Raw genomic sequence first — 25,938 nt, forward strand, 5'->3', positions numbered from 1 at the left:
GAGAGACAAGGAGGGCTTTGTTGAGCAGGTTACTCCTCCTGCCATAAACAAACCTTCTCCATGCTGTGCAGAAGAAGAAGCAAATGGACTGGTGCAGTGGGTGGGTGCGATGAAAAGCTGTTATTTTTGATTATGCCAAAACCATTTCATTTCCTTTGTTTCAAGAAGCAATTTAGATTAATCCAAGGTAAAGAGTATTAAAAAATATATTTTCAGAGTAATTTATAAAGGTCCATATTCTTTTTCTAGAAATCATACATACTTCTTTGAGCACCATTTTGCTCAAAAATAACATTTACCTGTCAGTCTGTCAGCCCCCCAAAATAAATAAATATCTGATTCTCCCTTTGAGTTTTTGTGCCAGACAGAAGGCATCAAGACTTCATCTAGATCTTCTGCTTTTTCGTCTCTCTTCCAAACTCTATTTCCCTGTATATCTGAAATGTTGCATAATTTGTAGCAAGTTAGTTAATTATGCAGAATATCTCTGGTACATCACTTTCAGACATGTTTTCACCTGAGGCAAATCCTTGCAACTAAGCCTGACCTATGATAAATAACGAGATTTATTCAGCTATTTGGAAAACACAAGACAGTTTGTGCTGTCAGTTTTGCCGCAACGAGCTGGATGTTCTGTATGGATATATTTCCTACACAGGCTTTGTAAATTATGTGTGTCTAAATTTTGAGAAACTTGTCTATAAGACACTTGCTGGAAGATAATTTTAACGAAAGAAACTATCTAAAGGACTGTCCTGAACTGAGCTGAGTTTTATCATACACTCAGGCACTTTATAAAATCAGAGTACAAATTTCCCCAGCTTCCTCAGAAGGCAGCTACCAAGAGGCTGAAATACAAAGTGAGAGCAGAAGCACCATGGAAGATGGAGAAAGGGAGATAGCAGTCACCAGCCTAGCGCTGTCCCGGAAGATGGCAGTCCTGCCACTTAGTAGCTATACAGACAACTGAGGGAAAGACATTTTGGCAATGCATAGCACCAGAGTAGTGCAGGTGTGCTTGGCTTGCTGCTGGAGGAGGCTAGGAAAGAAAGCTGAAGTTAGCCTTTGTGAATGCATTCCTGAACATTTTAAACATCAACTTCAGTCCGACTATTAACACTGTTATACATAGGCAGAAATACTGAATAGAAGTGATTTCTGACCACAGGTTAATTAAAGTGTAAGAGCCAAAGCTGCTCACATTTTTTCATCTTATATGTTATACTAAAGCATTTGAAATTCTGCAAGACCTGTGTAGAAGAATTTTCTTTCACATCAACTTTAGTAATGACTTGGCTAATTAGTAATAACTCAGGGAAGCAGATATCACATACTAAAGAACACAAGAATGAAGAGGCATGCTAGATCTTGGAGCTGTATATATCCTTCAACTGAGAAATGACTGTAAACAAAATTAATCATTTTGTTATAATTATTACTCCTCTCCCCTTTCCACTCAACTGAATGAATTTTATCTGTTGCAGACAGAGATGTTTTTTAAGCTCATGTTTCCTACTGTTTTGTATGCTTTAAAAATAAGAAGAGAAGATAGAAAAATCTCCTTATTTTCTTCATTCTCCATGCACTACTTTGGTAATTTCTTTGATACAAAGAAGTAGGAAGGAAAGCTTTAAACTGAAGCATTATGAGGCCCAGAAAAAAACCAGAGAAGAATCTAGGAAAAAAAAAAAAAAGCCAAACAACTATATGCCATTAACTTATTTCTTAAATAAGAATGAGAAGTTCTTAAATAAGAACTAAATATGTTCTTAAATAAGAACCATATGCCATTAACTTATTTCTTATTTCTGTAAAAAGATAATATCCAAAATCTGATTTTTAGGAGGGAATGTGAACTGCCAGCTATCAATGCAGTTTTATTCAGTAGAATGCCTAGGCAAATGGTTAACTTTAAGAAAATTCTCAGTTTCATTGATCTTAGCACATTTCTCTGAGGTCAAAATGAGAATTTGATATACAGGCCTGGATTGAAACATTTACTGATTTACAGTCTGAATATGAATCAGCATCAAATTTTTCCTTTAGGATCCATTAATAATAGCTGGTACTGCAGTGCAAGAGCACAGAGTCAGAATATATGAATCCTTAACCCTTCACACCTTCATCAGTGATGAGATGCAGTCAGCATCAGCTCAAGTCCCTTGCGGTTCTGTCACGTTGATTTCTTTTCCTGGCTTAAATTTTTTCTCTTTATGTGGTCATAAAGACAGGGTAGATTACATACATAGAGATATATATTTTTAGATTTCCAGTTCTCTCCTAGCCTACTGAAGGCAGGTTTTATCATCAATTAATCACTTCCTCTCTTATTATCCTTCTTTTAATGTTGATGTGAAAGTTGTGAATTACTGTACATAGTAACAATGACAACCATTTTTGGGGGGGAAAAAAAGCAAAATGGTAATACAGACATATTTTTAACATGATATACAAATATGCCAGTTTATTTAGATTATGTAGAAATTGTAAATGTTTGTGGTCAGTCAAAGTGATTTTAAGATGCTAAAATCACTGACAAATAAAGCAAATACTGATGTTTATTAAATAGTTATATTTGTCATTTAAGGCTGGAGATTTGACATTAAATGTATGACGCATAAATAATAAGATACATTATGGATCACTCACTGTTCTGTTTTTCAGTCAGTAAAACTTTTCTACAAGTCTGAACAAATAAAAGGGATCTTCATGCTTTTAAGATAGGAATCAACATGTGCTGAAGTGTGGGACGTTTGACAAAACAGCACGTAGAAGAAATAAATATCAATCCAGAATGATTGAAAAATTATAGTGAAACACAAAACCTGTCAGCTTACCCTGTAAAGGAATTTAGCATATAGAGGAGAAGCCATGCTGGAGCTCTGAAAATGAAAAAGAGGATCAGTACTGTAGCTGGCTGTTGGGAGGGGAACTCCAGCATCAAGTCATGAAGCCAAAGACAAAAACACTGCTCTCCATAGATCTGAGCTACACCCTGCAGATGTTAGGTCAGCACCTCAGAGAGACTACTTTTATCTTTGTCCTCATAACAAATTCTTCAGAAGAGTCATGCTTCTGCCTCTGAAATTCTCTAAATGCATTTTCCTGCAGAACAGTCTTCACACTGTGTTCATTTCTGCTGTCATTACAGGTAGTGTGCCCTGTGCTATTTGTGTGACAAAGCACTAAGCTGCATCCTTAGCAGAGGCTCAGAAAGGCTTCTTGCAGGGCAGTGAGGAAACATACAGTAATTTCACGAATACAAGCCGCACCATTTTGACTTAGATTTTGCTCTCAAACGGAAATGCGGCCAATATTCAGGAGCGGTTAATATGTGAATAATTTTCTGACATTTACAACCACAGAAGTGCCAGCCAGGGTGCCGAGCCGAGCGCCTGCCAGTAAAACCCAGGATTTCGCGATTGTTACAAATTGGATACTGTGTTGCGCGGGGGGTGGGGCCAGCACAGCGCCGGCAGCGTGGGGGCAGGGAGGGAGGCAGGGGAGTTCCCTACTTCAGGCTGGGGAGAGGCTGTGTTGACATCCCTACGGCTCAGGGAGGAGGCGGGGGGCTCCGCCCGCGCTCTCCGCCGCCGCGGCGGGAGCAGGGGGCACTCCGTGCTCGCCCGCCGCCACCGTAGTGGGAGCGGGCCGCGCCCCGTGCTCGACCGCCGCCACCGCGGCGGGAGCGGGCCGCGGCAAGCAACCCCAGAGGCGGCGGCCAGCCCTGAGAGGCCCCGCCGAGCGGCCCCACCGAGCTGGGCCACCTAGCCCCGTCAGCAGCCCCTAGTGGACTGAGCCTGCACAGCCCGAGCCGAGCCAGTAAACCCCGCCCTGCTGCGGTTCCGTTACTATTTGGCAACTTTGTTGCATGTGGGTCCTCGCTGCGAACGACAGAGCGGCTTATATTCAGGTGCGGCTTATTTATGGACAAAAAACGAAATATTTGCCAACACCCAGAGATGCAGCTTATACTCAGTGCGGCTTGTATTCGTGAAATCACTGTAAGCCTGATCCTAGGACAGCAGTGCAGAGGAAAAACGGTTCCTGAGCTTAACAAGGCTGAGGAGGAGGAATGCTACCATTTTGCCCTGTTTATCAAGTGCTGTTGGGCAAAAAACACCTGACATGCCTTCTCAGGAGATAGTATGACACAGTGTCAGATGGGCTGCATGATTTGAGACTGTACCTCAAGCAAGAGAAATGCTGACATAGGAAGAATTACATTGCTATCCCACTGGAGACCTCCAAATCTTAGGACACACCTGGTTCAGGTCCCTGAGCACCAGCAGGCTCCTCTAAACTTCCTCTACACCTCCCCTGTATAAGCACCTAATTCAGCTAGGTCAAAAATTTACAACAAACTAACTGAAAAGTTTCTCAACTGAGTGAATTTTCTTTTTGCACTACATTGAAAGAAAGTGCTTTATAAAAAGGGAAAAAAAAGAGAGAAAAAAAGGAGGAAAAAAGCCATAAAATTCACAGTGGCTTTTTGCAATGGGAAAAACCCACTGTGATGTTCTTAATAAAAAACCCATAGCTGTTTTTGTACATTGTATCTCATTGTGAAAATACACATCCTTTGAAATATGAAAATTGTTGCAAAGTGAGAGAAAAGTAATCTCAGGAAACCCTTGTCACGTTACTAACAACACATTCCATGGAGAAGCACAAAGAAAATGAAAATCTCATAAAATACAAAAGGCCAAAGCTCTGAAAGAACCTTCTGTCTTATTATTAATTTTCTACATTCTGCTTCTGTTCTCAAGCACAGAAAACTCCTTTTAAATTAAATTATCTTACAGTAGAGAAATACATGGAATTATAATGCACAAGAACACATTGCTACTTTAATATTCTATTTATAAGACAGCACAAGGCACAGTGCTTCACTTTTAAATACTTGCAACCCAAATAATTTTAATTTCTTAGGCATTTATCTCTGTCAATTTTAGAACATATTAAATTTACTATAATATCTCATATCCTGAGATATTTTTGCTCAGAAATATATCACATCAGATTTCCATTTATGTTGCATTTACATTTATATCCATTTTAAAGACCCTCTTGTCTGCAAGAATGATTTAAAGTGACCTTGCTGAAAGAAAGTAGGGTCTTATATTGTATTTTAAAAAGTTGATTATTCAAAAAGACATGATGATATAGCAAAGTACACTGCATAACACAAAACCTCAGCTGGCTGGTATTGTTGTAATTTCATTTACAGCAGTCAAGTTATATGCTTTCCCTCAACTGGGATCTAGCCATTAGTATTTTGTTTAATTAGAGGATATATATTTTATACAGTAGCAGAGGTCTATTGTGTATATTTGGCAAATGTTTCCACACTTCAACCAACTGTGGGAACTGTGAGTTTGGAAGTTAAACATACCAATTATACCCAAACTATATTCATATCCTTCTTTTAAATTTTGCAGGTCTTCATTAAACTATCATTTGTCTTGGAGATTATCCAGGTTTATGCCATTGCATTTGAACAGAAAGTATTATGAGACTATACATAATTTATACAGGTCAACACTAATTACTATGAAAATACTCAGGTAGCCCAATCTTACTTTTTAATACTAGACCTGAATTTCTCTGTCACCTGTGAGGATGGGATTTCACCTTGTCCAGACAGCAAACAGTCCCATCTGCCTCTAGATTCTGGACATAGGTCTCAAGGAGAATTTGCATGGTTCACAGGTTCAGAACAGATGATACATTTCATCCCAGTAATAGTAACTCCTGCCAGATGAAGATGGGGTTTGGATTTTTTTAATTAAAAAGCCTGTGTTATTAAAACCACCTGTAATCATTTGGGACAGAAGCCCCATTTATGTTTTCATTTGCTGTGCTGAAGCATTAGTTATCCCATTGTTCTCTGTGGAATTACTGTAGGGTTTTATTATTGTAAATGAGAACAGAATTTCTTAATCCCGTCTTTGAAACTAAGTGATTACGGCCCAAATTGCCTCTTTGAATGAGACAAGTGTATGTCCCCATTCAAACATATTATACAGGTTTTACATAATTCTTTTTTTGCATACCTACACTGATTTTACAGGATTTTTTCAAACGATGAATTTTTTTAAAAAGTCATCTTCAAATCAGAATTTCCTAATTTTATTATTTGGTGGATATCCTCTGTAATGACAGTGTCCCTGTGGTTCATTTTTTCTAATGGTTTTAAATGGACACTCCTGAAAACTACTTCTTTGAAAAAAAATCAGTAAGTAAATCTTTGTGCAGAAGCACAGAACTGTACAAAGAAAACAGAACAAAAACAGCTGATGAAAACCATAGGTAGTAGCAGGTCTGACTATATCTTACAATAAAATTCCGGTATAACTTCTATATTAAAGCAGTAAAAGGGGCAAAAATGTACGGCACATAATTTGAAAGCTACAACAATCAAAGTTGCTTGGAAAAGGAAGAAAAAGATGTACTTGTTATGCAACTGTGCTTATCCTTGGACACATTTCACCTGCAATCACACTTCTTGCAGTTTGGTGTAGAATTTTTATTACTTCTTTATATTTTTTCATCATCATCACTATTTATTTTTTTAAATGTGATGGGGCTTGCCTGCTTTAAAGAGGTTTTTGAAACATCTGTGTGCATGGTAGACATGGCTATAGTCTCATAATCCTCCTCACGGGAGTGCAAATGACAAAAATTAAAAAAAAACTGCAGGTCTCTTTGGAAGTTCTTATTGAGAAACCCGTAGAAGATGGGATTCACACAGGTGGAGATCATGGCAGTGAGGTGGCAAATCAGGAACAGCAGGTTGTGGCTGCAGGTAGCAACAGGCAGAATTTCATGATTCCAATCAAACATGATATTGAAGATGGTGAGAGGCAGCCAGCAAACTGCAAATGCAACCACTATTGAAATCAGCATGATGTTGATCCTTTTGGTTTCAGAGGATCTGTACTTACTGTCTCTCATCTTGTCCATCATGTTGTTCCTTTTTTTTAACCGTATGTATATCTGCAGGAAATTCAACAAAGAAAAACACATGGGATAAATTAACCTACCACTGTCATCTTTGCAAGGGTAACAAACATCAGATAGAACGAAGTATGTATTGCAAGAGGATTCTATCTTACCTTCAGGTAGCAAATAAATATAAAACAAAGTGGTCCAAAGTACTGAATCACCAAAAGCGTTGTGGTATAAGAAAGCCTGGCAGTGTCCAAGGGAAACAGGTCCAAGCACACATATTTGTTCTTATATTCATCAAATGTTACATTTCTGAAGGGCTCATCTGTTAATACGTGGTAGATCAGGAAAGGCAAAGAGGAGGCTGTGGCTAAAATCCATATGGCAGCAATCCCCATGTAGGCATGTCTGTTGTTCGGCCGCCAGCCGCGGGGGTTTATGATCAGCTGATGGCGCTCAATTGCAATGAGGACTAAAGAGAAGACAGAGACGGTGATGGAAGCACATTGCACAAAAGGGTTCAGCTTGCACATAGCCTCCCCAAAAATCCAGTGGTCCATTAAAGTGTACACAAAGGTAAAGGGAAGACACATGATGGTCACTAGGAGATCAGAAAACGACAAGTTGACAATGAGGATGTTGGTGACATTGCGCATCTCCTTTTGTTTTAAAATAATGACAATCAATGCCAGATTCCCAGAGACTCCCAGAATTATCACAGTCCCATAAGCCAAGGCCAAAGTGAAGATCATGGCCAAAGGCACATGGCAATCTTCATCCTCAAACTGCAAGATCTGCGAGCTCATCTCCGAAAAATTCAGATGACCGGAAATATTTCCCGGTGAGGCGAGAACCGAGGTATTCATGCTGTTTCCAACTCGCTGCTGCCGCGTTCATCCGAGTTCAGAGCGCGCCCGTCAGCCCCGCAGCGGAGCCCGGGCCGAGCCCGCTCGTCAGTGCCTCATGTCCCTCGCAGCACCTGGGGAGAAGGGGAGCAGCAGGGCCGGTCAAGGAGGTGCACGGAGCCGGCCCCGCGTCCCGCGGCAGCGGAGCCGCCCGCTCCCGCCGCTCCCGCCGCTCCCGCCGCTCCCGCCGCTCCCGCCGCAGGCAGCACCGAGCCGCAGGACGGGCGGCAAGCGGGGACACTGGCCTTGCCCAGCCCGTTCCCTCCGGCACGAGTCGCACGAAATAGCGAGCCGGAAACCAATTTCAGCCTTCCACCAGAGTAGCCTCTCACTTGATGTTTTACATCTCCTTTTCACGAGTTTAATCTGCAAACGTCTGCTTTCTCAAACTGCTCTAAGTGAAATTATATCCAGGCATCACATGGCGGGGTGGGGGGAAGCCCATCTGACTAATATGACGAGTGGAAAAATTACTCAATTGCTGCTTTTTTTTTCTGTAACACATACACTTGATGTTGAGCGGCCAAGTGCCCTCAGTGGCACTGGTACTGAGTCAAAGGTAAATCAGGAACTCTGAACACCTTGATCTTAGCTAGCAGGGCTGTGCAGCAAAGAAAGAAGAATACAGGACAAAAGACAAAAATCGGCAAATCTTAAACATCACAGAAAATTTCCTTAGCCATGCAAGGGAAATAGGCATGCTTAAATAACCACCCCTTTGTAAGGCCTTGGGTTTTAAAAATCTGAAACTCAAGCACATGTGTTCAGAAGGCAAATTTAAAAATAAAACCAAATGAATTGATAAACAATTAAAGAACAATTAGTCGATAACCTGACACACCTTTACTTCAACTTGTCATTAGTGGCACTGAATCTGGGCATCATTAGTGGCGTTGCATTCCACACTGAATCTGGAACTTTCTCCCTGCCCACTCCCATGAGCTAAATTTATTGCTCACTTAACCTTAGCTTATAGTACTGAGAGTAATGCTACTTAAAATTCACACAAGTGGGTTTCAAATGCGACTTCAGATGACATTTATCACAAAAGCTGTAAAAATATTGCCCGCTAAAACATACTTCATTAGAAGTTACCCTGAATAGGTGAGCTCTTTTTCTTAAATGATACTCAGTATAAATCTCTGTACTATGTAGGTCTCTGGAGAAGAATTGTCTTTGTCTCCTACTTGTGACAGACACCCTTTTAACCAGCCACATACTGGGCACCAGAGCTGGGACTACCTCCTCCCTAGGGCAGAGCCAGTGTGAGGGCTGGGCTTGCAACTCCAGCTCCTCCTGAGGGTCAGCCAATGGTCATCACATGCCATGCCTTCTCACTGCTGTCAGGAGCTAATCCCAGCTGCCTCTGCTGGCTCTTTCTTATCACCACAAGGCTACATGAAACTGCAACCCGCAATGTAGCTTGCCTCTGAGGGACATTCTACTGTGAGAGTTAACAGCAATGATTTCAGACAAAGGCTTCTCTGTCTGAGGTTTGACTACTCTTACTTTCAAGCTATCTAGCTTTGCACCTGGGTATTATCTCTCAGACCTTCTGCCTCTGCTAACTAAATGTATCAGATCTCCTAGTCCTCCAAATCTGTTTCAGGGTTCAATAAAGAATCTTCCACCCCTAAGATCCCTTGAAGCATCACTTCTGTCACAGCTAGAAGTAGGAGCTTTACCCAAATGGAAAGTGTGTGGCTGATGCAGAGAGCCAGGGTTCTTCAATTCCCACAGTGTAACTTTATCATAGTCTGAAAATCAACATCTAGATTTAATCATGAACATCACCATCACTTGTATAGCACGAGGCAGGCACTTCAGCCCTGTGACTTGATGAAATAATGGCAAGAGAAGGCAAGGAGCCATGTCCTGCAAGGAGGGAACTGGTCTCTTTTGCCAGCCGGGACCAAACTGCCCCCAGCAATAAGGTGTCCAGGGATTCATGCTCTTGGTATTTCTACTCCCTTAGCCAAGCTCTGCTCTTGCTTATGCATTAAATATCAAACTGGAAACCAGAAAATGCTGCTGCTCCTTCTTCCCTCATCTTTCCCATAGCAGAGATTCAACTTCTCTGATGTGTGCAAGACCATATCTAGGAACCAGCCCAGAAACCCGGTGCCTTTCAGCACTGTTGTCAAGTGACGAGGAATCCTTCTTTCCTGTCCTTCTGCAAAATGTACCAGAAAGCAGAGAGGCATGAAGTCCAATCTCCCAGACAGCTGCACTGTTTCTTTTCTCCTTAACCCCCAGGTTCCAAGTCAGGAATGAGATCCCTCCTCACTCTGAGTGATGGCTTGTTGTGGGGAAAGCCAATAGCACTGCAGACCCCTCTGGGTGATTGCACAGTTTCCCCTCTCTTTGTAAGAGATTTTGGTCTAAAGTTTAGCACCAAATGACAAAAAGGGTGAAATAATGTGCTGTGAGGTGAATGGAAATGCACAGTAAAACTATCGGAGCTGTTCCAAAACAAGAAAAAAATGCTGTCAACCCAAGCTGATGGTTCACCTAGCTTCTCAGAAGTTCTGCCTGGAGCTTAACCCTCCCTTGGATTTTGTCACCTGCACCTAAGAGAGCAAGCAAGCACCAGCCTAACTGGCACACAACCACCCAGAGTCATGGAAAAGCAACCGGGGGGAAACTCACCTTGCAACCGCTCTACCCGTCTTTGGTCTGCTCAGGGGCTGACCCAGGAGCTGGATGGAGAAGAAGCAGGAGAAGGAGAAGGATCCTTTGGTATTTCTCCAGTCAGATCCTAAAGATTGGGGAAGAAGGGGAAGAAGGTTGGAGACTCCCCCCACTTAAAGCTGAACTCCACCTTACCCCAGTATCACATGATGATGCTCTGCGGAGTAGATCCTGAAAATCACACTGCAAGCACATCACCTTTAAACTGCACATTTGGAGGTGGGTTGCCTAGTAATTCCGAAAGAAATGCAATTAAATATTGAAACAAAAGAGGGGGGCTGGGGGCAGAGCGCAGGGAAAAGCTCAGGAAGGGAGACAGTTTCAAATCAGTCTGCCTATTTCATTTTGTCTGCAAGTTATTGCCATCTTGTGGCCAAACTAAAAATGGAAATAGAAACTGTTGGAAAGCGGACGAGGAAGCGATTTGAAGCACAAGGAGCAAGTTACAAAGTTTGGGTTTGGCTTTTTAAAACAGTACAGCTAGCTTCTGGTCTGCATTTATCGTGAATAGCTATGACTGGACCAATAGGAAATATCAAGTTGCTGAAACATCTTGCTGTCTTACTCACAAAAACCACTGCCCTGATCTACTTCAGTGAGCATAAAAGACACATTAAGTTAGGAATTCTGTGAGAAATTACCCAGATAGACATAAGCAACACTTTGAAAATGCCTTGACAAAACCTGTAGACTGTAATAGCAGTTTGTATTTCTTGAAAAACAGAAGTTCCCTAATATGTCCAAGGTTCCAGGTTGAATTTTCCTGTGTAAGAAGTTGCATACTCTTACATTCTTACCCTCAGGCATGCATCTATTATAAGGCAATACTCTTGTGTCACGAATAACTCTCAACTGAGAAACCAGGTTAATTATAGCTAAAAAAATTAGTTGCACAGAGCGAATGATTGTGATATTTTTTGTAGAAGGAGTTGCACAGGAAGATTTCAGAACCCAGACTGAGGCTGATGTTTACATTGTATTTACAGGAGCTTGGCTCAACTGCATTATAATGCAGCCCTCGATGTAAGAAAGAAAACTGCAGGCACACTGCACGGTTGCTATAAACCAGTCGCTGTGGTGCTGCTGACATTTTAAGAGCAGCAGCCAGAAGGAAAGTGCAGGCTGTATAAAACACCTCTCAAGAATTTCAGTCCTATGTGGGTCATTAGCATGAGTCTCTCTTTGAGCACTGCAAAAGTAGGTACCCTTGGGCAGGAATCCAAGCTGAAGGTCTCATAAAGAATATATTTCTGTCTGAAGCAGTGACACTCTTGGACATGTACAACTGAGACCTCTCACTGCTCACATACGGATGTGGAATGATTCAGCCACACTACAAAAAAGAAAAAAAAAGAAAAAAAAGTTGTCCAATAAAGATATTTTTAAGGGCAATAGATGTATTGCTAGGCAGAGAAAAAGCCTTTCTTTTTTTCTTGTTATGCCAGGACGTTCCCGTTACTTCCCTGTAATGTTCTTACCCATATGGTCAAGACAGCTATTTAAAAAATTAAAATAAGCATTCTGTGATACAGAATTGTACTCTGCCAACAGGTATCCAAGACAAAGATACATTTTTAGTACCAGTTCAGAATATGAGACTTGAGTTTACATGATAAGTTGGGGAGCTGTGGGGGTGGCTTCTGTGAGAAGACTATGCCCACGTTTAGCAGAACCATTTTCATCTGACTCTAAAACGGACCCACTGCTGGCCAGAGCAGAGATTTCCCACCTGGTGCCTGTGGTGAGAATCATGGTGACACGAGTTGCTCCCCTGTAGCCCATGCAGGACCATGGTGGAGTAGATATCCATGCTGTGGTCCACGGAGAGGAGTCCGCACAGGAGCAATCTGAAGGACTGCAGCCCATGGGAAGGACCCATGCTGGAGCAGGGGAACATCATGAGAGGAGAGTGGCAGAGACAAAGGGTGATGAAATGACCAGAGCTCCCATTTCTGGTCCCCATGCACCACTCAGAGGAGTGGGAATATAGAACAGTTAGGAGGCAAGAATGATGTTGAGCCTGGGAAGACAGGGATGTAGGGAGTTGTGAATTTTGCCTTTGTTTCTCACCATCCTATTCTAGATCTAGATTTAAATAATGTACCACAGAGCCATTCATTTACTATCCTAACAAAATGCCAATTTTTCAGAAGTTTCTGAATTTTTAGATACAGATGATCTTCTTTTTCCTCCATTTTGTCATTTTTTCTCCTCCATTTCAACAGCAAATTAAATGATTAATAATACTTCACTTTTTAATGGTTAATACATACATGAATTTCAAACATTGCATAAACTTGGGCAAAGCAAACTTCACAATGTCTCTATTATATAATGAAAGTATAATAATTACCTATAAAAGACTGAAGATAGAGCCTACATGTCACTCAGGGACCTGAACTCACAGTGATAAAAAGTATTCATAGGATTATTCACACTGCAGAGAGATGCAGGGTCAGGATTTGGACAGTGTAGTGGAGCAATGGAAAGGACTGCCTCAGTCCCTGAGTCTTTCAAACGTATGTGCCACATATAAGTGTATATACATAAATACACACACACACACACACATATATACGTATATGTGTGTCTTTGTGCATGTGCGTGTGTATGTGTGTGCGTGCACATTCTATAACCCCAGCCTTTCTACAAGTCTTCTGCTTCACCATACTGTTATGTGTCCACCTCAGATGACTAAATCAGTTGGAGCTATATCAGTCTTCTCTGAAGCATTTCACACACGTGAGCATTAACACGTGTGAACACTAGAAAATAATAACTCTAATAGATACTGTATATTTTCAAACTTTCCATTATAGCTGCAAAAAATACATTTTGTGCATCAGATAAGCTCCTTAGGAAAATCAGGAATTGGCACTTGCTGGCTATTCTGTGCATCTCCAGTCTCAAGATCAAGCTTATGGTCTCTATCTGGAGCACCAAGCTCACAAAGATGTCAAATATTTCCTCACAACTCTTATTTATTGATGATTGCTACAACATGAGAACACTGGGGTAGTAAGGCAACCATTGTGTTAAAGATTATCCTCTTCAAGGTTCCTCTTCCTCTTTCAGTACATCAAATGCACCCTGGATTGGAAAACTGTTTGTGGGCATATGTTTGTTTGCGTGAAGATATGACGTTGCAAAAAGAGAGTAAGTACAATAAACAGAACACAAATATTTCAACAAACTAAATAGAACACCCTGAGTAAAAGAATACAGAAATGCTTTGAAGCAAAAGCATTGAGAAGGAAACAAGATGTTTTTAAAAAAACATGTAGTAAAAATAGACCAAGACATAAATCCATTAAAATTCTTTCTCATTGCAAAACTCAAAAATAAAAAAGAGTTCATAAAATGAGGCTGTTGCTTTCACTGCAATGTATTTTCACGTGTCCAGGCAATGTAATCCCTCCTTAAAATTTAAAATCCATTGAGGAGGGTTATTTGTATCTTCTGTTCTGTAAAAAACAAACTGAAGTCACCACTATGGAAATGAATGGAAACACTATCTAAAGGGGTTATTGACTTTATTTTTTTATTGTTTTTATATTCTAATAACGAATATCAGTGCCATTGAAATATTTGTATTTCACATTACTCCGTTCAAAGATAAGGGAACTCATGGTCCTTGGGGCAAAAGTCTGTCATCAGTAGATTAAATAGGCCTTTTGCTGTGGAGTGTAATTTGAATTGCAGCAAATTCTCTCTTTGGCTAAGAATATAACTGGATCTGACACCAAACATAACACCACTTCATTTGACTGCTAATGTCACAAACCCAAAACAGCTGCATGAATGATTATGTGGTTAATCTCAGCTGACAGTCTTGCTGCTATAGTTCCATTTTCAACAATATAGCCAAGCTGACTAGCGTAAATCTATCCTGATTACATGAAATATGGCTTAAAGGCTGCTTGAGCCATAACCTAGATTATGTCTATCTGGTTGAAATACTAAGTCATGTTTTCTGCTACGATCACCCCACTGTGTCCATTCAGGAGTCAAACTTCTGTACACCTATTCACAAGCTCTCATCTGGCTTCAGATGAAGCAGAAACTGGCCCCACACATGAACATCCGGACAGGTCAATGTGTATAACACCAGCCAAAAAAAGTGATGACACAGTAGGGAACAAAACTTACTAATTACAGACTCACCCTTGGAAGTATTTTATTAGCTAACCATCAGGTGCCCTGCCTTTCATTGCAAAGACATCTTAACCATTGCCACCTTCTCAGAAGTCCAAGGCTTGCTGCTTTATGCAAGCTATGAATCTGTGGAAGGGATAGACCATACAGAGGTCAGATGTTAGTGGTACTTTTAATTGTGTTTTATTAGAATTTTTCTGGGGATGAAGTGGTTGGGTAAAGAATTTTAACCAACACAAATGCTTGATAGGTATCTCACAAAATCTCTCAAATTCTGTAGTAGCTATGTCCTACCACTTACACTGTTTTACCTATAGATAGCTGCTCCGTTAGCAGACTTTGCAATAACCTTAGACTTTGTTTCATGGCAAACAGATTTGATGATTGACTACAGGATGCGGAATTGGACATTGGATGCTTTAGACTTTTGGTTTTGTGGCATTTATCAGTTCTCACGGATTTCTATTAGAGCTTTGAGCCTTCATATCTTCCACAGTTTGCCTTTAGAGGCTAAATTTTCTAAGATATTTGAATGATTTTCCCAAAAGAAAGATACATTTGGGACTGTGGTAAGAAACATGACAAAATTAATTTGTATTCATATAGACATAGAGTTTTCTCCTGTGTTTTCTGTTGTGTCCTTCTGACTCAAGAATCCCAGCCTTTTCTCTCTGATCACCATTTTCCCCCAGCTCCTCCAGAGGAGGTATCTTTCATCATCACCATCTCTTAATTCCTTGAGGACTCCTCTATGGTTTCAACAACCCTGTTCTGGCTGGTTTCTAGGGAACTTGTATTATGATCTGCTTTCACTCTTGACATTTGGTATCTCCACTGGCCATACCTTTTCTATCTCTAGATTACTGATTTAATTATTCAGTTGTATTATTGGCAAGACAAGAGTACACAAAAAGTGAAAAGGAAAAAATTATAGTGGTCTGAATAGTACAGTAATTTCACGAATACAAGCCACACCATTTTGACTAAAATTTTGCTACCACACCGGAAATGCGGCTAACACTCAGGAGCGGCTAATATGTGAATAATTTTCTGACATTTCCAACCCCAGGAGTGCAAACCGAGGTGCTGAGCCGAGCACCGGCCAGTAAAACCCGGGTTTTCGCGATTGTTACACATTGGTTACTCTGTTGCACAGCGGGTGAAGCCGGGATGCCTGCTGGCAGCGCAGGAGCGGGAGGGAGACAGGGGAGCTCCCTCCTTCCTTCCTCTCCCGCAGCCTGGGGGAGGCTGGGGCTCCGTGCTGCCATCCCCGCGGCTCAGGAGGGAGGCAGAGGGCTCCCATCTCTGCCTGCCGCCACGGGAGTGGAGGGGCTCCTGTCCCCTCCTGCCGCTGCCGCCATGGGTGCCAGTGGGCTCCCGTCCCTCCTGCCGCCAAGGGAGCGGGGGAGTTCCATCCCCGCCTCCTACCACTGCTGCAGGTGCTGGCGGGCTCAGTGCCCTGCTGCCACCGCGGGGCAACGCCGGGCCAGGGCGAACGAGCCCAGTGGCGGCGGCAGCCAGCCCCGAGCAGCCCCGCCGAGCCGCAGCGCCGAGCTGGGCCCCCTGGCCCCTTTGGCAGCCCCAAGTGGGCCGAGCCCTCACAGCCTGAGCTGAGCCGGTAAACCCCGCCATGCCGAGATTCTGTTATTATTTGGCAACTTTGTTGCACGCGAGTCCTTGCTGCGAATGACAGAGCGGCTTATAATTGGGTGTGGCTTATTTATGGACAAAGAACAAAATGTTTGCCAACACCCGGCTATGTGGTTTATAGTCCTTGCAGCTTGTATTCGTGAAATTACTGTAATTGTCTCTGATATGTGCAAGTATCAGGGATTAAATGTACAGATACAGTTGAGAAAAATGTGTTGTTATTTACAGGTCTGTGGGGAATAAAACAAACAAATAATCTCACACCTGCCTGATGAACACTCTTGAAATAAGACAACCAACAAAAAAAAGTACAATACCTTATTCTTAGAGAGAATTGCTTTGAGAAGGAATACTTGTATTACTGACTGTTCCTGCTAAGAAGCACATATTTTCTGGAGGCTCCTTGGGAAGCTGTATTAGGTGACCTTAGAAATGGCTTAACATGATGGTAGGCTATTTGTACCTTTATGAAGGTACAATGGCATCCCACATAAATCACACTTGTGCAATGTAAGAAACTTTAATTTCCCACTGGGCTCTAGCAGCAAATTTAGATTTCTTTTTAAAGACAGTATCAGTCTTCTGTAGCCAGCAGTTTCCATAGAAAGATGTAGGGTGTTTAAAACTTCACTTTTCCCAGGAGAGACCTTCCACTTCAAGAAGTAGGGCCAGCAATGTGGGAAGCTCTCCTGGAACAAGAGAAGTAGGGAAAGTCTTAATTGTCCCCATCACATGTTAGAGCCATAGTGGGTTTCTATCTATAGGTCAAAAATTTGCATGAAAGGCTTCAAAACCACCAGTGTTAGGTGGGAAGATGGTCAAAAAGGCTAAGAACAGCTGTTCAGGCCTAAAAAGGATTAATTCTGTTCTTCATTGTGACTAACAGGAGAGTTGTGTTAATACAATGAGATGGATTGGCACGTCACTTCCACCTGGCAGCTCCCTGTGCTCCACTTGCACATGCAGTGATTCACCAGCAGTGGGTGGTGAATTATGCAGAAGCAGGCAAAAGAAGATGGGATGAAATCTTCTTTGTTATTCTGAGCTCATCTGCTGAAGATGAAGATTATTTGTTCCCGGATGGCTCAATAAGTATTTTCCCAATACTCAAGTTAAATAAAGAAACTACCTGGACTTTTCAAAGGTTATTTTACAATATGATTGATCCAGTTGTTTTGGCTTAATGTGGTACAGTCTATAATCAGTCAACAGGCTAATTATACAGACAGCTTTTCTGCAGCGCTGTGTTAATATCAACTGTCAAAGTAGCACCTTGGCAAATGGGAAAGTCATCACATTCCTGTGTCAGATTCTGCCACTTGTGCTCCCAGGGACCTGCATGTCACTGAGTTCTCTCGTAGCACTGTAATAGGACTATGATCAATGACTCTTCTTGTGCTAGAAGATAACAGCTGGCGAGAGTAGCAGAGTTTGTCTTTTCATGCTTTGTACATGCCCAGCAATTTTTAGGCTTTAAAATCTTGCTCCTTTAAGAAAGTGTCCTGCTTTCCCACTGATTGTTCAGATTAAATTAAAACCATCCTACATATATTTTGCTCTGTAAGAATCGAACTCAGCTCAGCAAGGAAAACTGTTTGGGGGAAATCCATCTCCTTCCACCTGTTCTAAAGTCAAAATTAAAGGGTGTTTGACCAGCAGGGATAAACACCCCGGAGCTGCGCTCCAGCCGAAGCGAGGAGAGTTCTGATCAGCGTCCTGCGATTGCCTGTCTGTGCTCGCACCTTGCTATGTCTCGAGACTCGCAGCGCGTTTCCCCTCGGCAAAACGCCGTGCCCTGAGCGCCAGGTGAGGCGCTGAGAGCACCCCATAAGAACCGGCTAGCGCGGGGTGTATTTACCGTGTTGCTGTATTTCCATGGAAACTCTGATTGTCACACCGTGCAGCGCTGAAATACCGGGCTCCAGGGCTCCCTGGAGCGGCCTCCCGAAATGCGCCCACGCTGCAGCCCTGGCCCCGGCCCCGGCGAGCGGGCGGCGAGTGCGGCATCCCCAGCCCCGGGGCCCGGCCCCCGGCCGCGGGCAAGCCCCGGCGCAGCGCCCGCCTAAGATGCGCTGCCAGTCCGGGGGGCTGCGCGCCTTCCCCCGCACCTGCGGAGCCGCCCTTGCCGGGGCCGTGAGTGAGCGCGGGCGGGAGCCCTGAGTGCGGACCGAAACGCTGAGTGCGGACCGAAACGCTGAATGCGGACCGGAGCCCTGAGTGTGGACCGAAACCCGGAGTGCGGACCGGAGCCCTGAGTGCGGACCGAAACCCTGAGCGCGGACCGGAGCCGCCGCCTCGCCGCGGCCGCGCCGCCCCCGCGGCCCCTCCTGCCCCCGGCGCGCCCGCAGCGGGACACGCGCGCAGGTAACGCGGGGCGGGCGCGGAGCCGCCACGGCGCGATCGGCTCGGCTCGGCTCGGCTCGGCTCGACTCAGGTCGGTCCGGCTCGGCTCGGCGCAGCTCCCCTCCCCTCGTCGCGCAAGTTTGCGCGGGGCCCGCCCTGGCAGCAGGTGCGCGGGGAAGCGGGGAACGCATCAGCCTCGGCGGTGCCACAGCGCGCCCGAGGCTCGGGATGAGAACGGGCGCACGGTTTCGGACGCGGGCGGTGTACAGTGGCTCCCAAGGGAGGCGTGGAAGGGCAAAAAATAACAGTCGTTCCCGTTTTGGGGTGGTTTGGTGCTTTTGCGAGCCAGGACCTGCTGTGCTCCCTGGATAAAGAAGGTAGCCTTGCGTTTCAAGTTTTCTGTTCTGGCCAGCAAATAGCCCATTATGTTCCATAGCATCTCCTTGGAACTGGACATGCAATCTTAGAAGTTAGCTTTAGCATAATTTGAGAAGTTGTGTTCTTGTTTTCCGGGATAATGTTGCCGTTCTTTTGGTGAGATAGAGAAATAGGCATACTATTAATGTATTCAAAAATCCTATTCTCTGGACTTCTGAAGTAATTCCAATCTGTTGAATTCTTCCAGGTTCTCAGGCTAGGTTTTGCTGGTGAACAAGAACATGAGAATCAGCAGGTTTTCATCTTTAGCTTGTGTAGTGAATGCAACACTTCAGTGGTTTCAGATTTTGTCTCGGGTGTTATCTCAGACTGTGTTGATGTGAGGGCATTATTTCTGACGTTGCAACAACACAGCTTTCCTAAAGCTTTGGTGGTTGTGCAGTAGTAGCAACTCATTAACTATTTACATTTGTGTAGATGCTTAAAAACCTTCTCTGACTTTTTCTGTGCAGTCTTGTTAGTTCTCCAGTATTATCAGGGCAGAAATTTATACAATGTGCTTCCTCCCTGTATGTGTTCACCATGAGGTTTGGGAGGGTTTGGGGTTTTTTTATTTTTTGCAGGGGTTTTTTGGCGGGTTTTTCATTTCTTTTGACATAGAGAAAAGTCATCCAAGACTGAAATCATTCACAGCTATAAAGATTAATTGCCCTCTTGCAAGGATTGAACTGACTGGACTGTACAATGACCAACCAGTCAGAGATAACTTAATAGGTATTAATATTGTGGGATATAAGCTCTTATCCTTGAATAAATGTTAATGTATAAGTATCTCATCTAATTGAAGGAACATTTCCTGAAAAAACAATTGCCTTTAGGGGATGATGGTTGCCTGCCTAACTTCTCTGTTCTTGAAAATTTCCCTTTAAATATATAGAGAAATAGAAATATCCAGCCTAGTAACTGCTCTAAATTATGACTTAGGGATTTTGTAATTTGATACATTTAAGTGAAAAAATTACATTAAGTATAAGATACTAAACATGTTAAATTAGCACAGGTTATCTGGTGCCCGTAACTCAGCTAAATGTTGACTGCAATCATTTGACTCTTACAGTAAATATTCATGCTGTCATGCTGTCACTCTGTGACTACAGGAGGATGGTGCAGAATAGGTTTCTGTGCACCACAGACTTTTGTGGTGCCCTGGGTGTCCAGACAGGGTCTGAAGATACTATATTGTGACTTCTTAAAGTGCTTCTTCCCCATTGAAGCAAGGACACGTGGCAGGGAAGAGCTTGTCTCTTGCCCGAGGCAGAAGGCAGCCACAGCACAGAAGGAGTAGAGCTGGCAAGCCCATGGTGGATGTCAGAGGCACTCCTGCTAAACTTCTTCAGTATTCATGCCTCTCAACAAAATATGCTTACTTCAGAAAACCAGAATATTTGCTTTTTGTTTTCAAATAATTTTATTAAAAACACAATGAACCTTTCTGCTAAATCTATACTGCAAGACCTTTATGTGGAGGTGCAGAAATCCACAAACCTGGCAACTATCTTGCACTTAAACCTTCAAGAAGAATTCAATAAACATTAATTTATTAAATATATTAGAATATAATACTACATAAAATGTTGTTCCTTGGTCCAATTCTCAGCATCATATTACCTTATCCAGGGCAAAGGTTATGTAGAAAAAGTTATACAGAGTTACATTTAGGAACTAGAAAGAAATTTCAGCAGATTTGGGAAGTCACTGGTGGTGCACAGATCATATAATTTTCAGTTGGTTACCAGCAACTCAGAAATTAGCTCAGAAAAATTAAGTAAAAAACTTTACTTCATGAGCTAAGAGTTGCATCAAGTGAAACCCACCAAAATGAGAACTTCTCATAGTATGAGTGTAGAAATAGAGAGATTAGATCACTTACAGAATCTCTAGTCGGTTCCTTTAAAGTTGGTCTAGAGGCAAACATAGTGTCAGATAGCACTGTTTGTCTATTATATAGTTTTCCACCATTTTATTAAAGACTAGAAGAAACGGAACAGAAATAATATGCATTAATGCCTCTCTGCTCATATGCACAAAATTATAATATTTACATTATCTAATTTCAGGTATTCTTAATTCTATTTCAGCTATTAAAAAGCACTTTAATATTGAGAAGGCTGACTTCTTTGCACTTCTTTCCAACATACTACCTAAAAAATCTTCATATATATATATTTCTGCTTTTACTTGGAGGACCTTCACATCACAATACGGTTAGTGAATATTCTCAAGTTTTATGGTTTGAGCTTCCATTTGGTTCAAACCATTACAGTAGGAACACATGATATGAAGGAAGGAGTACATCTGCGTGTGTGGAGGGAACCAAATAATATCATTGCACTTTGAAAATATGAGCATGGCACAGCTCACTGCAGTCTTGAAGACCTTGCCTTTTTAAGTGACAGATACAGCCTTCTGCTCTTTGTAAGCTTTGGGTTATTTTTTGGTTTTATTTTTTGGATATTTTTTGTTTTCTCATATGTAAGATTTCTAAACATTAAGCAGTTTTGTTTTGACTTTGGAACTCTAATATACACAAGTGTTTAAGATAAATGGAGGTTTGAACGGAATTCTCATGTTTTTCTGTTTGTTCTAAAATTAAGACTAATACACGAAGATTCAGTAGGCAGAATAACTTTGTGCTGAGCTAGGTTTAACACTAGATGATTCTGTGTTGAATAAGTAGCAGTTCACTGAATTTTCAAATGGCTGTGTGGAGTTTGCTTCCAGTTAACACTGTCCTCTCTATATTACATGCAATCACTTTAGGTGTTTTTTAGTTTTTCTTTCTGCTTCAGAATAGTTAAACTACATCCAGCGCTTAGTAAAAGCTGTTTTCCACACACACCACATTAGGAATTCCATCTTGGATTACTGACAGTGGATTTCCTGATCCTTTTTGAAAGCTCTCACCTATTTTGTGTTAGTTCTCTACTTGCAAGGTAAGAAATACTACTGCAGTTGTTAACATATGCATTTTCAGGTACCTTCTTTATAATTTGCAATGATATAATAATTAGGCATCTGCCCAGATGGTGACTGCGATTTCCTTTGTCATATCAATGGGCTGTTATTCACATGAGTAAACTCACTGACTGGAGGTGTATTGCTTTTGTTGCTAACTGCTCCCTCATGGAAAGCCTGACAATATGTTCTGCAGCAAAGCACAGTTAAAAGGCAGCATCACAATGCAGACCTGTAAATTAACATTCTCCCATGTGAGCATCTAGATAGGAGGCCTAGGAGCGCTGTACACCAAATGATAAAACCTACTTAGCTAATTCACGTTGACCTGAAGTTATGCAGGATCTGCCTCACAGTAGACTGACATCACTAGTAATTTATTTGCATTGAGGTGATACACGGTCAATTTATGTATTTTTATATTCTGATTAACAGCAATATCATCATTTCTTCAGATGCTAATTAATGCCTTTCTCATTCTAAGCAGGACTGTAAAATGGATTTAGGATTCAAAGACCGTAACAACAGGACACACACCAAGAACACCTCTGCTGCAACAAAGAATTTTTCTGCCTGGGAAGACTATAGGAGTAGTGTTGATGATATGCAGTACTTTCTTATTGGGCTGTACACACTTATAAGTCTGGCTGGCTTTGTGGGAAATCTGCTTATACTAACAGCCCTACTTAAGTGCAAGCAGAAGACAGTAATAAACATTCTCATTGGAAACTTGGCCTTTTCTGACATCTTGGTTGTGCTGTTTTGTTCACCTTTCACGCTGACATCCGTCCTGCTTGACCAATGGATGTTTGGCACTGTCATGTGCCATGTAATGCCCTTCCTCCAGTGTGCGTCAGTCCTAGTTTCAACTTTGATGTTAATATCTATTGCTGCAGTCAGGTACCGTATGATAAAGTATCCCCTCTCTAGCAATCTCACAGCAAAACAAGGCTATTTCTTAATAGTGATCATTTGGGCCTTTGGCTTCACAATTTGCTCCCCTCTGCCAGTTTTTCATAAAACTGTGGACCTCAGCAAAACTCTCAATTTAGAGGGACTGGCGAACAGGCTGTTGTGCATCGAGGCGTGGCCTTCCGATTCCTACAGGATCGCCTTCACGATAGCTTTGCTGCTTATGCAGTACATCCTGCCGCTGGCGTGCCTGACCGTCAGTCACACCAGTGTCTGCAGGAGCATAGGTGCTAGGCTGTCAAACAAGGAGAACAAGCTTGAAGAAAAGGAGATGATAAACCTAACTCTTCATCCCTCTAAGAGCACTGGCACGCAGGTTCAGCCCTCCAGATATTCCAGGTGGAGCTGTGCCTTTGGCAGAAGGCACCACAGAAGATATAGTAGAAAGACTTCAAGTGTGATGCCAGCTATTTCAAGGCATCATCAGGATACTCATTCCAGAGATCTCCCAGAAACCTCTGACACAGAAAAAAGCCAGCTCTTTTCCTCCAGTAAATTCATCCCTGGGATCCCTATCTGTTTTGAAATGAAACCAGAAGAAAATACAGAGATCCAGAACATGATTACAGTATCCCAGTCCATCATCAGAATTAAGACAAGATCAAGGAGAGTTTTTTGCAGACTGACAGTGCTAATACTAGTTTTTGGCTTCAGTTGGATGCCTCTTCACCTTTTCCACATTGTGACAGATTTTAATGCCACTCTAATTTCCAACAGGCACTTTAAATTAGTATATTGCATATGCCATTTGTTGGGTATGATGTCCTGCTGCTTGAATCCCATTCTCTATGGGTTTCTTAACAACAGCATAAAAGCTGATTTAATGTCCCTTATTCCGTGCTGCCAAATACCATGATTTTATGTGCCCCAAGATAAAGTAAAACAAACAACTATGGCTTTCAAACCTAGTGGCGTGTGTAGCTGTAAAAGCTAAATTAGTTTAGTTTAGTTAGTCTGACATGGTTGTGATTAGTAGTACTTTTTTGTGGATGGATAGTTCTACAGCTGCATGTATTTCTTACATTGGGAAGAAATATATGCATATGTTATAGTATTCTTTTATCTGTTACATGTAGGAAATCATGCCCAGTGTACAAAACCAGAATACCATCTTCATTACCCAAATTGTTGGCAACCTGTACTTTGGAATTATACAGAATATATAATGAGTAATAAATGTGAGACAGACTACTTAGACATACCAGTATTAACTGTCATAAAACTATAATAAAATATGTATCATTTACTAAATAATTATTGTTGAGACTATTTCAATGCCAACTTTGACTGTTTTCTAATATAATTAAATCTCTCTTTTTGGATGTGATTAGGAAAACATTTTTCCTTAGCTCTTTGACTCATAATTTGCAGTATCTTTACAAGATGCTTTGCTACAGATTACTAAATTGCCTTATTCCCTGGAACGGGTTTGAGGGTCATTGTTCTTGTCTTGATTGTTTCCATCTCACTGTATTTATCCAGTACAACCTATCTCTGATTTCCTCAGCCTATTTTCACTCTGGCTTGTCATTTTATGTAATTTTCATCCAGTCTGAATTTATCTATAGTTATGTCTTTATTTTCACCGTTATGACACCCCTGAACATGCAACACATTTATGATCAGAGTAAGCCTTCATTATCAAAGCAAATGATAGTAGAAAGAAAAAGAAAATGAAAAGACATCAGGTATTTTTCTCTCCCTTTACCGAAATGCAAAAGTTTATTGCACTTCATTACAAGTGACCCACTTGCTTTGGAAAGGTGTAACAGCTTTCAAATAAACATGTGCATGTATGCATTGACAGATGTGGGGATGGGCAGAGTGGATTATTTTTAAATTCAGCAAAGGCAAGTGTAGGGTCCTGCCCCTGGGGAGGAATAAGCCCCTGCACTGGAACAGGCTGGGTGCTGAGCTGCTGGAAAGCAGCTCTGCAGAGAAAGACCTGGAGATCCTGGTGGACAGCAAGTTGTCCATGAGCCAGCAGCGCCCTTGTGGCCAAGAGGCCAATGATGCCTTGAGGTGCATTAGGAAGAGCATTCCAGCAGGTCAAGGGAGGTGATCCTGCCCCTCTGCTCACCTCTGGTGAGGCCATAACTAGAGTTCTGTGTCCAATTCTGGGCTCCTCAGGACAAGAGAGACATGGAGTTTGTGGCCTGGATCCAGTGGAGCTCAACAAAAATGATGGACAGACTGGAGCTTCTCTCTTATGAGGACAGGCTGAAGGATCTGGGCCTGTTCAGTCTCAAAAAGAGACAACTGAGAGGGGAACTCACCAATGTCTGTCAGTATCTAAAAAGAGAGTGTCACAGAGATGTTTCCAGTCTCTCCCTCTTGGTGCAGGACAAGAGGCAGTAACTGATGCACACAAACTTCTAACTGAATATGAGGAAGAACTTTTTACTGTGCAGATGACCACACACTGGGACAGGCTGTCCAGTGAGGGTGTGGAGTCTCCCTTACTGGAGATAGTCAAGAACTGTCTGGATGCAATCCTGTGCCTTGTGCTCTGGGATGACCCTGCTTGAGCAGGGAGGTTGGATCAGATGTGATCCACTGTGGTCCCTTCCAGCCTGACCCATTCTGTCATTCTATGTGTGTAAACACACACACACACACGTTTTCTGCATCTCCCCTCTCTCCTTTTCTCCTCTTTAACCAAGCCAATACTTTCCTTCCAAATTTATCTTCCCTAAGTCATATTCTATTTCATAGCACAAATGCAAAGCATATATATATATATATATATATATATATATATATATATATATATATGTTTACCTACCCCAGATTACTCTAATTTAGTAATCCATCTCTCCCCTCAGGATTCAGTAAATACACATAGCCTTTGCTTTGAGTTTTAAGCTGTAACACCTCT

The 25,938-nt window shown here is 42.1% G+C and overlaps 2 protein-coding genes across 14 annotated transcripts in view; one reads left to right on the forward strand and one right to left on the reverse strand.

Annotated features, from left to right (window-relative positions):
- NPY1R (neuropeptide Y receptor Y1) overlaps nucleotides 1-10,856 on the reverse strand; it is a 49,273-nt gene extending 38,417 nt beyond the window's left edge. For 3 of the 5 annotated variants that reach the window (XM_033061045.1, XM_033061047.1, XM_033061048.1), the window contains exons 1-3: nucleotides 10,506-10,856; nucleotides 7,119-7,930; nucleotides 6,948-6,999 (exon numbers count right to left, since the gene is read on the reverse strand). In XM_033061045.1, the coding sequence (XP_032916936.1) occupies nucleotides 6,948-6,999; nucleotides 7,119-7,817 (751 nt within the window). In that variant the 5' untranslated portion in view covers nucleotides 7,818-7,930; nucleotides 10,506-10,856. Of the gene's footprint in view, nucleotides 1-3,974; nucleotides 7,000-7,118; nucleotides 7,931-8,188; nucleotides 8,552-10,505 lie in introns of those variants that run through there. The other 2 variants (XM_033061043.1, XM_033061044.1) reach the window with 2 other exon arrangements.
- Nucleotides 7,774-25,552, forward strand: NPY5R (neuropeptide Y receptor Y5). Of its 9 annotated transcripts, none has more exons than XM_033061042.2 (2): nucleotides 7,774-7,792; nucleotides 22,576-25,552. In XM_033061042.2, the coding sequence occupies exon 2, from the start codon at nucleotides 22,585-22,587 to the stop codon at nucleotides 23,914-23,916; it is 1,332 nt and encodes a 443-aa protein (XP_032916933.1). In that variant the 5' UTR covers nucleotides 7,774-7,792; nucleotides 22,576-22,584; the 3' UTR covers nucleotides 23,917-25,552. The 9 variants fall into 9 exon arrangements, with proteins under 9 accessions (XP_032916933.1, XP_032916932.1, XP_032916927.1 ...); XM_033061041.2 differs by lacking the exon at nucleotides 7,774-7,792 and adding an exon at nucleotides 18,043-18,158; XM_033061036.2 differs by lacking the exon at nucleotides 7,774-7,792 and adding an exon at nucleotides 18,661-18,716.
- The last annotated feature ends 386 nt before the right edge of the window (nucleotides 25,553-25,938 follow it).

This window comes from Catharus ustulatus, chromosome 5 (assembly GCF_009819885.2).
Source record: "Catharus ustulatus isolate bCatUst1 chromosome 5, bCatUst1.pri.v2, whole genome shotgun sequence".
Lineage (NCBI taxonomy): Eukaryota > Metazoa > Chordata > Aves > Passeriformes > Turdidae > Catharus > Catharus ustulatus.

Excerpts from the sequence above, each read along its gene's own strand:
- NPY5R (XM_033061042.2), top strand. The coding sequence starts at position 22,585 with ATGGATTTAGGATTCAAAGACCGTAACAACAGGACACACACCAAGAAC.